The 12,198-nt window shown below is 42.2% G+C and overlaps 1 protein-coding gene across 1 annotated transcript; it reads left to right on the top strand.

Annotated features, from left to right (window-relative positions):
• The first annotated feature begins 2,472 nt into the window (after positions 1–2,472).
• On the top strand, positions 2,473–5,494 carry kat8 (K(lysine) acetyltransferase 8). Its single transcript, XM_010785973.1, has 7 exons — positions 2,473–3,009; positions 3,478–3,552; positions 3,758–3,936; positions 4,022–4,075; positions 4,230–4,394; positions 4,786–4,875; positions 5,093–5,494. Exons 1-7 carry the CDS (start codon positions 2,691–2,693, stop codon positions 5,276–5,278), a joined length of 1,068 nt encoding a protein of 355 aa, XP_010784275.1. The 5' UTR covers positions 2,473–2,690; the 3' UTR covers positions 5,279–5,494.
• Positions 5,495–12,198: the final 6,704 nt, after the last annotated feature.

The raw sequence follows: 12,198 nt of genomic DNA, 5'->3' as shown, positions 1-12,198 counted from the left end.
CGTTGGAGATTTCTCTTTTTCTTCCTGGGTACACTGACGTGCCCATACCCAAATGAATCCATTGGTCCAAATGGACCAATCTGTGGAGCCGTTACGTTACGTCCGCGGAGCCGTTACATTTGGACCAATCCGCGGACTTCCTCACACACACACACTCAATCTTTTCTCAGCTGCAGCTCCGCCGTTTTCTCCTCTCTGAGACGGCGGCACGCGGCGAGGCTGTTAGTCGGTGTGTGACCACACACACAAACTCCCAGCCAGACTGCAGGTGTGTGTGTTCGGGCTGGGTTTCGCTGTGTCTCGCTGTCTCGCAGACGGCCACTGGGCACGGAGGGGGCGGCAGGAGCTCCAACAAGCCGTTTAGGACAGAGAGTGAATACACATACTATACAGAGATGCTGTATGAGAAACCAATGTGATTTTGGAAAATTGCACAATATACATTTATTTTAGTATACCTCAACAATGGAATTATTATCAGTAGAAATGGCCATGACCTTTAAGTGACTTTATTTAGTTGAAATTTATTATTTGAGGACATCTTGCCCGGTGTACATTTGAGTTTTATGCCTAAAAAAATACATTTTGAGCTGCTGTCTAAACATAGAAACTTCAGGCTACTATCATTAGAGGAACACTGATAATTTAGGAAATGTTCTGTTTGTGTTTTTTTAGAGTCAGATACGAATATATCAGTTAACTCTTAAAACTAAAAAGTGAAAAAAACCTTTGCACAGCACTGCTCCCATATGCATCCTTTTATACAAAAAGATTAACATGACGCCTGTAAACTCCCACAGGCTCCACCTGCTGCTGAAAACGAAAACCTCGACCCAGACGCCTCCCCCGCCCCCCCGGCACCCTCTGCTTCTAAGGTTCCCTCTTACGAAACTGGTTTCAGAGCGGACCACTCTGTTCCTGGACTCTCCCACTGCAGGGGCGCTCAGGCTCCGAGGCGGGGGCCGAGGAGAGGAGGCCGGTTCCGACCGCAACATCACCGGAGAGCGGCCCCCGTCACGGAGCACCTGCACAAACTGTCTCTGTCCTGCCACGAGGGGCTGATTAAAGCTCAGGGTAACCAACAAATGCAAGAGAATGCAGAATTCTGTCAGTCTAAGACAGGCAGGGTGGTCCCGGCAGAGACCCCGATGTCTGGGGAGGGTCCCCCACTGTACCAGGCAGCCTTGGACACTGAATGCCCAAAAGAAGCTGCAGGCGGGCGGGGTCACCGTGGAAGGAGAAGGGCTCCTCACTGGGGGGGCTCGGACCCAACCACCGGGCGCTACCAGTGGGACGGGCGGGCTTCAAGAAGCAGGGGAGGGCCCAACAACCTGCACGACAGAGGTGGGGGGCCCCGCCGGGGTCACGTCAGGGGCTTCCAGCACAATGTGGTAGAGAGAGAGAGGGCGAGGGAGGAGGTTCTATGACAAAGGGCAACAGGAGGGCCAGTGAACAAATGTGCGTGTGCCTCCATTTTCAGTCAGCGTAAATTAAAGCCCTGCACCAGAAACGACTTTCAGCTTAGTTTCCTTTCCTCCCGTACATTGCCGTTAACCCGCTCTATGGTTTGTACTGACATGCACACTAATATCAGATACAGATGGTTGTTGCTTTTCGTTGTGGTGCTATATGACTTGAAAGAACTGCAGATTAAATGTTCTGTGTGTCATATTGCATCTGTGTTCCCTGTCCTTTTTTTGATGAAGGGTTAGTTCAGTTACACAGACATTTGCAGCTTAATATATTGTTTGATTGACAATAATATTGCAAATTCAGGTAACTGTATTGTTGCAGGAAATATGATCCTATGGTACATACAGTGCCTGGTTTATACCTCAAGTTACTGTTTTTTCTGGAGGTGAACATTCAAATACATGTTAAATAAAATAAAACCAACCAACACTAGGTAAAATGGCTAAATTAGCTCCACCTGGGTCTTCTGCAAAATAAAAGGTGGAGTTGTCGGATATAATAACCAAGCATTGTTAGTTAGTTAGTTAGTTACAAAGTACATTTGATGAAAACACTGCAGTACTGTCACCTGAGTACATTTTTAAATGCAAGAATAAAATGTGTTTTATAGACTGATTGGGCTAGAAATACCCCCATGAAGAATGGGTTTCTTGTTTTAAAGGAACTATTTTCCTGAAAAAAACAAAGTGACAAAAATACAAACATGAGGATTTCATAGAATACAAGATGAATTTCTGCAGATTAAACTGCCCAACATTTTATAAAGCAGTTAAAAGACGTACAACTTTGCAATGCAATGCATGCTGTAATATTAATGGAGAAACACAAAAAATATCATTAAAGCACTGACGGGGCACATTTTGCTGCATAACTAATACTTTAACTTTTAAGTACGTTAACTACATATCACTGGGCAATAGGCTAAATACTTTTCCGTAATTTAACTGATTACTTACAGTTACTGTTAAATACTGAATGGAATACTTTCACTTGTACTGGTGTATTTTAACACTGTGAGATAAGTGTTTTCACTTCAGGTTCAATATAAGACTCATGGGAGATGTAGTTGTTTGGGAGAGGCGGAAACTGAACTACGTAATGATGAAGCTCCCACCGACGCCATCTTGGCAGTTTTTTTTTTTTTTGTAGACCAGCCTCTGAGAATACTCTGCGCAGGATCGCAGAGGCGTGTTGTTGTTTTCAAAACGGCTAAGGTTATGACTGGCGGGACCGACTTTATCAAAAGCTACACGAATAACACGGACTCAGAGCCTGTAATGGATGTAGACATGGATTCTAGTCATATGGAGAGTGAGCGGGGTGAAATGGACAGTCTTATCCCGGCTGCGTGCTCTTCAAACGGCAGTGGCGGGGAGGATGATGAGGCGGAGGCCATTGGCCGTCTGAGAGAAGCCGGGGGATCGAGTATTCACTACACCCCGGAAGGTGGTGGGGTGTTCTGCTGCGGCAGGGAGCAGGAGGTGTCGGTCGAGATTGGAGAAACGTATTTATGTCAACGAGCCGACAAGACGTGGCGTGAGTGATGTCTCTGTTTCAGTTAGTGGGTTAACGTTAGAAGCGTGCACTCTGCTTGTGTTTTAGGCCAAATTCACACCAAATTAAATTGAAATGTTGCGCAAAGTCTTATTGATTCTCGTGACAGTCAGACGTTACTGTGATATTTGTATATCTTTCTGCAACATTCGGCATGGGTTATAAAACCATAACAGTGCAAACAGCTGGCTTGCTAATCAAATTGTATTTCTAATGGATTAAATAGAATAACGTTTCAGTTTCAGTGATTATGAGATTGCCGAATTGTATTATAGACCAACACATAACATGTCATTTTTTATCATTTGAGATAGCAATAAGTGGGTATGCAAAAAAACGAGTCACGTCGCAGACAAATGAATGGAGTTTGGCGAGTCGTGACATTCAGCAGTTGCAAAGCTTATTATTTGTACCTGACCCCAGTCTCATTCGATCTTTCTCACTTTCCAGATACAGCAGAGGTTATTCAGTCCCGACTGAATGAACAGGAGGGAAGGGAGGAGTTCTATGTCCACTATGTAGGATGTAAGTACATGAACAAATGATAGTGATAATCATGAATGCAATGCACATTTAACACCTTAACATCTACATCATCAATGTTTATTTGCTAATGCTCTATTGTCATTTTGCTTTCTTTGTATACCCTTTTTTTATTTGACCATACCCACTTTCTCCCCCTACCCACTACTCTGACAATAACCATGATGATCTTTTATTTGGCATGCAGTCAACAGACGGCTAGATGAATGGGTGCTAAAGGGCCGCCTGGCACTCACCAAGCAGGTGAAGGATGCAGTGAGGAAGAGCACAGAGATCGGAGCCATTGGGGATTTGGGTGAACAGCCTGAAAGGAAAATCACTCGCAACCAGAAGCGCAAGCATGATGAGATCAACCATGTACAGAAGGTACGGGTGTTTTCCGTTATGTCTGTTATATTTCATGCTACTTTTCTAAATGGTAGATATGTATCTAATAGTGATTTCTTTGCAGACGTACGCTGAGATGGACCCAACAACAGCTGCGCTTGAGAAGGAGCATGAGGCGGTAAGTTTCTGTTATTAAAGACTAGAAATACAGTAAGCAAATAACCTTGGTCTCCTTCTCTACATTATTTACATAATTTAGCTTGTGTATTTATTGTTGTTTGTGATTTAAGTTATTGTTCCTCGCTGTACTCAATGGCATGTCTCTCCCTCAGATCACCAAAGTGAAATATGTGGATAAGATCCAGATAGGAAACTTTGAGATTGACGCCTGGTACTTTTCGCCGTTTCCAGAGGACTACGGCAAGCAGCCCAAGCTGTGGATCTGCGAGTATTGCCTTAAATACATGAAGTTCGAAAAGACCTTCAGACATCACCTTGTAAGTGCAGCTTACCCCTCGCTTTATGATGCTGGGAATGGTTGATTTTTTGCAAACAAAAGCCCCATCTTTGAAATAGTCGGGAATATTGTACTTGCCAATGTATCTGTTGCTCCAATTTCCTCTATCCAAGTCTTAAGGATAGAGATATAACTTTTGAAATAAAATGTATTTTTCTTCTAAATGAACAGTCATAGTAAATGTGCTGCAGAATGTCTTGAATTTTAACTAAAACTGAAAAAAAACGGAAAAGGTGCTTTTCTTTGTGACACACGTTTTCCCACCTGTGAAAGCAACATTTCCTAATGTTTTGCACCATGGCTAAAAATAGCTGTGATTAAGTGACGACCTGACTGCAAGAGGTTTGAACTTTATGACTTTGTCTCCTCAGTCCCATTGTCAGTGGAAGCAGCCTTCAGGCAAAGAAATCTACAGAAGAAGCAACATATCGGTGTATGAAGTAGATGGGCGGGACCACAAGGTGAGTCCACCTGGAGGCTTTAGCAACCCCTGAATATTAATTACTACTTAATGCTTAATAATGGTCTCTGTGTCAATTCTGTGTTTCTAGTGGAATAAAACATTCATTTTATTTATTTACAAAAAATTATTTTAGGAATCAGTTAATTCTGTAAGAAATACTTTTTTTTGTGATGGTGTTGATCATCGTATGATTCATTGTTGGTCTCTGTTTGCAGATCTACTGTCAAAATCTTTGTCTTCTAGCTAAACTATTCCTCGACCACAAGACGCTTTATTTTGACGTAGAGCCCTTCATCTTCTACATTCTCACTGAAGTCAACAAACAGGGAGCGCACATCGTCGGCTACTTCTCCAAAGTACGTTTGTTTTTTTTTGGTGTCCGGTTTTTTTGTTTTTTGTGAGTTTTATTTCTTAGCCACAGTTATGTTTATATACCATGTTTCTTAATAATAGGCAATGTATGTATCTCTGTGGAAGTGTTGCATGCATTTCTCTACTTACAAAACATTTTTAAAAGTGTGTAAATCTCAATGTTTGACTAACAATAGTGGTGGGGAGCATCTCATACTGAAACTAGAGAATGCAATTCCTGAAGAAATTGCTAGTGGGAATGCTTTATGCTGAAAACCTGACGTTAAACTGCTATGCTGAATTGTAATGTGTAAGAAGAAAGTGAAGAATTTAGATTGAAATGATACATGAACACAGGGGGCTTGAATGTGTGATGAGAAGAAAAGAAAGTAAAAAGGCTTGGAAAAGCAGCAGAATATTTGAACTGCAAACTTGTGAACTAACTTGATGGCGAATGATCTGTCGCCATGGCAACGGTATTTGATGACACCCCATAATACGCTTAGATGCGTTGATGGCTGCATCGTTACCAAACCTGTGAAGTCTTTTGCCGTTTGGAGCATTTTCACTGAAGTTATGAGAAAACCGTGTTTCATGGCGAGCCTTGTGTTGCCATGGCAACGGCATTTGGAGAAATCTAAAAACTGTCACGTAGATGTCGTCACGGCTGGACTGTTAGCACACATGTGAAGTTTGAGCACTTTTTGAACATTTTCATAGGAGTTATAGCAATATCGTGTTTGACGACGAGGGATGCGTTTCCATGGAAACGGCATATAGTGAGATCTCAGATTTGGCGTAGAGCTGTTGAGGCATGGACCGGTGATATACAAGTGAAGATTGGGGGCGATTATAATTATTTTGCTTACATTTTTTTTATCTTTCAAGCTACGAGATGTTTTCCTACGTTTCTCATGAAAATATGTGTCTCAGGAATGTAGGGTTTGGGAATTATGGCAGGTTTAAAAGAAAATAAGAACGCAAAATGAAATCTGTCCTTCACTCTAGCTGTGACATCACACACTCTAAAATCTGAAGAAGGCCTCTTTACCAAGATCTGAACAATGTTTAATAAGAATCGGATTTAAAAGTTGTTTAACATGAATAATGTCAGAAGGATGTGGCACGTTTTAAAGTTGGAATGAGGTTTCTGAGTGAAAGTATGAATGAACAGTTGAAGTTGAAGTTGCATGAAGATTGTTGAAGTCTGAAGAGTTTCTCCATTGACTTCCATGTTAAAAATATGATGTATTATGGGATGTATCTCTGGAATTATGAAAGTTATGAATGAGAAAAGTAATAGCCATCGATTCCCGACTGAACTGAACGTTTTGATGTTTGAACGGAGTTTCTGCGATGGATGTGGAATGTGGGAGAAGAAGAGGCGCAAAATAACCCGGCGGAATAATAAAGAATTTCGTTCGTCGAAGAACATTTTCCCACTAAATTAAACTACTTCTCACTTGATTTAATACCTCAGTAAACATTTTCATAATTATTTGTTTGGTTTAAATCTCTAGTTTCAAGTCACCTTAAACTCTATATGATATTTAATTTTTAAATCATGGTGCCATTTACAGTAAAATAGACGATAAAGTTGGGTATGCTTTACCATGTGATTGATTTACTGTTTTCGTCTTACACATCATCCCTTTCACGGTTTGTTTTCAGTTCATGAAAATAAGTATTCACATTTTGGTCAATTAAAAACATAAATTTTTTATAGTTCGGGTGTGCTTTGCTTAACTCAACCGTATCAGTTCTGGTTCCAAAAAAAATAAGATGGTGACCGCCAAAATGCCAACTCAAGGCTTTAAAACTGTAGCTCTATACAAACACCACTATACTACATCTATTTCTTATATAGCCTTTGCAAATAAACTGAATAATATAACTTTAAAAAGTGTTTCAATCTTATTACTTCATATAGAGCTGTTTTAAGTAACTTGCTTCATGTACATCACAATGTGTTTATTAACCATGTTTAATTAGCACTTTGTTGGATTTTGCTTTCATCGATGTACCCACTTTTCCACCAACACTTTTGTATATTGACAGCTTTTGTCATTTAACAATTTTGGTTTGTTCTGGCCTTTGCAAGTATTACAGCTCAATGATGAACCTATAGCGGGTGAACCACATTTGTACAGCTGTTCCGTCTTAGTTATTTCCGTATACTCTCACAGCATAAAGTCTTAACTGGAGCATCAGGGAGGAAGACATCAACCATCAGCATAACAAATACCAAGCTTTCAACTTAAACGACTGCAGGCACATTAGGGATGGATCTTGCTTTGTGGACAATGGGTATAGTCTCGCTCCATTGATTTCTCACCAGCGTTTATTGCACTCCATCGACGGCTAATGCCCCTAAGATCCTGCCGCAGCCTGAATTATTCAGCAAGAGGGTTTTGTTTTTGTGTCAGAGCCGCGGGGGTAATTCTAGATCGCCGATATTTGATGATCTGCTGCAGGAGTAAAATGTCTATTCTCAGGGTAGCAGAGTGACTTTTCTGAATGGTGATGTCCGTATCAGGTGGAGAAAGGCCCGTGACAGTGATATTTAGCGTCTGGCTTTGCTCCAATATTGTCCCAGGCGGCATCAAGGCTTTTCATTTCAAAACAGGACAGACAGGTGGAATGAGACGGAACAGGAGATGACCGACTTCTCAATATCACGGGGGATTAAAAGAGGCATTGATGGAAGAGCTCAGAATGGGAAAGAATAGACAAAGATAGAAAAAAAGGGATGAAGAAGAGACAGAAACACAAAAAGGGTGGGTACAGAGCAACAAAAAAAAGCAAAACCACCGAGGATAACACAATAGCACAGAAGATAAATTAAAACTAGTCAAAACAGCTGGTTTCACACCTTGAATGATACAAGTAAATATTACATTTTTAACACGACAGAAAGGATTTAACTTAGGAAGAGTTCAGACATCAATATTTGGTGGTATAACCCTGATTTACAATCACAGCTCTCATGTTTGTTGGCATCCTCTCCACTAGTGCTATTGTGGGACTTAATGCCAGCAGATAAACAGATAATCTTGCAGTGGTCTCTTAATGTTCTCCGGAGCTGTATATACACAGAGAGAGAAAGAAAGGATCCGAAGAGACGAGAGGAGAGGACAAAAGTGCGTTGGTTAAGATTCAGGGCAGGCGGTGGCGCGGGGCTATCATTACCATACATCAGGACAATAAATGAGGCTTTCAGCGGGCCGTAATAAGAGTTTGATGAATCATCGGGGCCAGAATTAACTAGACGTCAAAACAATGTGAGGGCTCTGACGGATGGCAGAGGAGTGGCCGATGGCACAGATTAGTCTAGCTGGAAGTGAAGGAGCGCTGAAGGAAGAGAGGGGGGGGGGAGACATGAGGGAGAGGAGAAGGAGGGGAGGAGAGGTGAGGAGCACAAGGACAGAGGCAGGCAGACTGTTAAACAGAGGAATGAGACTCGGTCACGTTCATGTTGATAAGGAAGTTTGGATCACACTGGAAATGTGTGTTTGTATCAGTGTGTCCCAGATGGGTTTTAAAATAACCTGACCTCTGACCTCAGGGAGATGTGTGTTTATGCTAGACTGTATAAGTAATGGATGCAGTTAGCATTTAGGGTTGAGTGGGGCTAAGTATTTATGCGACAAAAATGGTAATATTAATTTATATGAACACGCTCTAATGTAGTCTAATCTTATTATATCTAATTTAATCTCAAATTGTAAGACTAAAATGCAGTCAACATCCAAACCAGGACATTATGGTACCTGCTACATTTTAATCCAAATATTTCGAACAATTGTACCTAATTTCGAGAAAAACAGCAAAAGAAAATGGTTGTTTTCATCCAATACCATGCAACGATAAGGAGTTGTTCATTGAGGTAAACAGTAGGTGGCGCCAATTGTCATATCACACAATAAGGAACTAGAAGTCTAATAAGCGCTAGTTGGACCCAATAAGGTAAATACAAATAAAAAAGTGGAAATTGTATGTTAAGGCTTTTACTGATTCACAAACCTGCAAACCTCAGCCGAGATAAAAGACTGTCGCAATATTTCAACATTTTTTATTGTAGAAATTGAAATGCACATTATTTCTGAATAAAACCATCAGTTATAAATAATAAACATCATGCTCAAATAAATAAGACTTGAAACCAGTGTTTGAGGCCATAAACTCACCAGAGAAATGTTTCATGAGGTAGTAAATGAATTTAGAAGTACAGCCATTTTCTCATAGGCTTCTACACAATCTGACTTATTTTCGCCCCCTGCTGGATATAAGAGAGAACAGATTCTGTTCATTTGTGTGCATGTTTTTTCGTGTGTCGAGCTCTCAGCACCCCACAGTTAATCCTGTTGGTTATCATGATGAGAGGTTAGTGCAGCGCTGCTACTGTCCATCTCCCTTCTCTCCCCCAACCCTGTCCTCACCCCCAGTGGGGTAGCTTTAATTGCCAGGCTCTGACCTTTGCCGAGCGGCAGTGACAAGGCCTGTCTGTAGCGGTGGGAGGTGGTAGCAGCTCGATTAGCTGTGACAGCAGAGCGAGGTGATCGTGGGGGGGGAGTGAGAGAGAAAGGGAAGTGTGGGGGCGGGGGAGAGAGAAGGAAAGAATAGGGCGAGTAGAAAGCCAGTTGCCAGCTAAGTGGCGCCACCTCATCCTCTGAGCAGTGAGCGGAGAGCGAGTCCTGCGAGCGAGGCAATGGTGACGAACGAGAGAGTGTTTTGTGTGTGGCTGTGTGTGTGTGTGTGTGTGTGGTGTGGTGTGTGTGTGTGTGTGTGTGTGTGTGTGTGTGCGTGTGTGTGTGTGTGTGTCGTGTGGTGTGCTGGTGTGTGTGTGGTGTGTGTGGCCCTGTGTGCGTGTGTGTGTGTGTGTGTGTGTGTGTTGTGTGTGTGTGTGTGAGACACTGTGTGTGTATGAGCAAAGTGAAATGGACAGTTAGACTTTGAACAGGAACGAGGCACCAATACCAGTGAGCTGGAAGATAATTTGTCCCAATCTAAGTCACCCTGGCTCCCCACTCTCACACCCACACACGCACACCACACACACACACACACACACACACAACACACACACAGCCACCACACACCACACACACACAACCACACCAACACACACACACACACACACCACACACACCTGATGTACACTCCCTTCTCTGTTAGGTCCTACACGCAGAATTGAACGGTCTCTGAAGAGTCAAAAGGTGGCATCCTGCGCAGAGAACACTGAGTCTTCATCAGCTGTGCTTTCTTTCATGCATACTAAAGAATACGCTTTAGCCTATGCTGTTACAGGAACATCCCAGGAATGATTCAGCAATAGATACATCCTAGTAGCAGCAAAGTTGCTCCAATCAAGTTTTGCAGTCTATGGAAAGTAAGCTGTAATTTATGGGACAGGCAGCACCTCACAATGTGCTGTTGTGTTTCCCGCTGTAAAGGTTTGGAGCATACAACCAAATAAAATTATGGGTTCTTCGACACCAGTATAGTGTTAAGCAATGTCACAATCTAATTTAAAAATTAGCGTTAGTTCATAGCCTTTACTTTGTTTTGTGCTGTGTTGACGGAAAACCCCAATTGCTTTTGACCAAAACTATACCGCTAGGTACCAAAGATGGTTGGTCAGTGAATGGGTTAGAAGCTGTCCCGTCCGGGGCGTTCACATTCAACTTTTTGAACGTTATGAGTGCCACCATCTGGGCACTCATAGCACATTCTGCCAACTGACATTGGATGCACCCGTAACCACTCGTAAAAGACATTTAAGGCAAACGTACCAAATGAGACACTGCATTCGCCCGTATTTAGCATTGTGCGTCACCATGAATAAACAAATCTCAGATGCAGCTGCCTCTATTAATGAACCACAACTAGCGTATTTCAAGTAGTTTGTTCATTCCCCATCTATCTCTAAAAATGTTTAATTCAATGCAGGTAATAGCCCACATTTGTGAGTCAAAGGTGTTTTTCCACCACTGATGAAATTAGCTCAGCAACTTGGATCCAGTTTGCCAGATAAGGAATCATTGCCCCTTGGATCGTAGTTATTGAAATTCAAGTGCATTAAAGATCTCTGCGGGACAAGATGTTTCTGGGAAAAAACACCCTAGTCTTGGGCTGCCTGTGGCCACCAGTCAAAACCCTTCAAGATTCAGCTCCTTTTATTGCATTTTCGGTACCGGTTTTGAAACCATAATACAACTGAAGAAGTGATAGCAAAGGCACGGCAGACCAGGGAGGAAGAATGAGGTGCAACCTGGAGCTCACAACCCACCAAAGCTATCACATGGCCGCACTGCACCACTAAACCTCCGCTGAACCTGACACCACAACCACAACTTCATATCTAATCTCACTCTACCCAGTAATATCACATTCATACATGTACAACACCCTCAACTGCTTCTTAATATTCAACTAAGGAGCAACCACACTCTGTAGTCGTTGGTGCACTAGTGTCAGTGCTGGAGCCACTGGGAACATTTGGTTTGAAACACTGCGCCTGAGTACAGTCAGTTTACAGCTCTATTTAAAAACGGACATAAACTTTTTCGGGGTCACCCCTTGTACATAACTATGATACTTCTTTTAAAATCCTGCAATAGAAGGACTCGAGCATCGCTAATCTGTTAATCGACCCCACATGTGAAGTTCAGACGTTTCGTGGCCGGGGGACAACTCGGCTGGCCACGGGAAGTTAAAATGTCGTCTCGCGCGGCACCCACTTTAGATATTTATCTCTGGTTTGACTGTGAAGCAAATGGAAGAAACCCTCAAGAACATGCTGTTGCTGATTTACTGTAAAGTGATCCTTATGGAAGGAAATTGAGACAGAAATGCAAAATCTGAAATGAAACTTGTTGTAAGAGTTCAAGAAAAATTTCGATGTTCAATATGTAAGTCTACTAGAGTGATTGTGATGTTTCAGACTTAAGTATCACCGACTGTTTGATCA

This window comes from Notothenia coriiceps, unplaced genomic scaffold, assembly GCF_000735185.1.
Source record: "Notothenia coriiceps isolate Sejong01 unplaced genomic scaffold, NC01 NC01_scaffold00028498, whole genome shotgun sequence".
NCBI lineage: Eukaryota > Metazoa > Chordata > Actinopteri > Perciformes > Nototheniidae > Notothenia > Notothenia coriiceps.
Note: the sequence above shows the minus strand (reverse complement) of the source record. Positions and strands in the feature narration are given on the sequence as shown.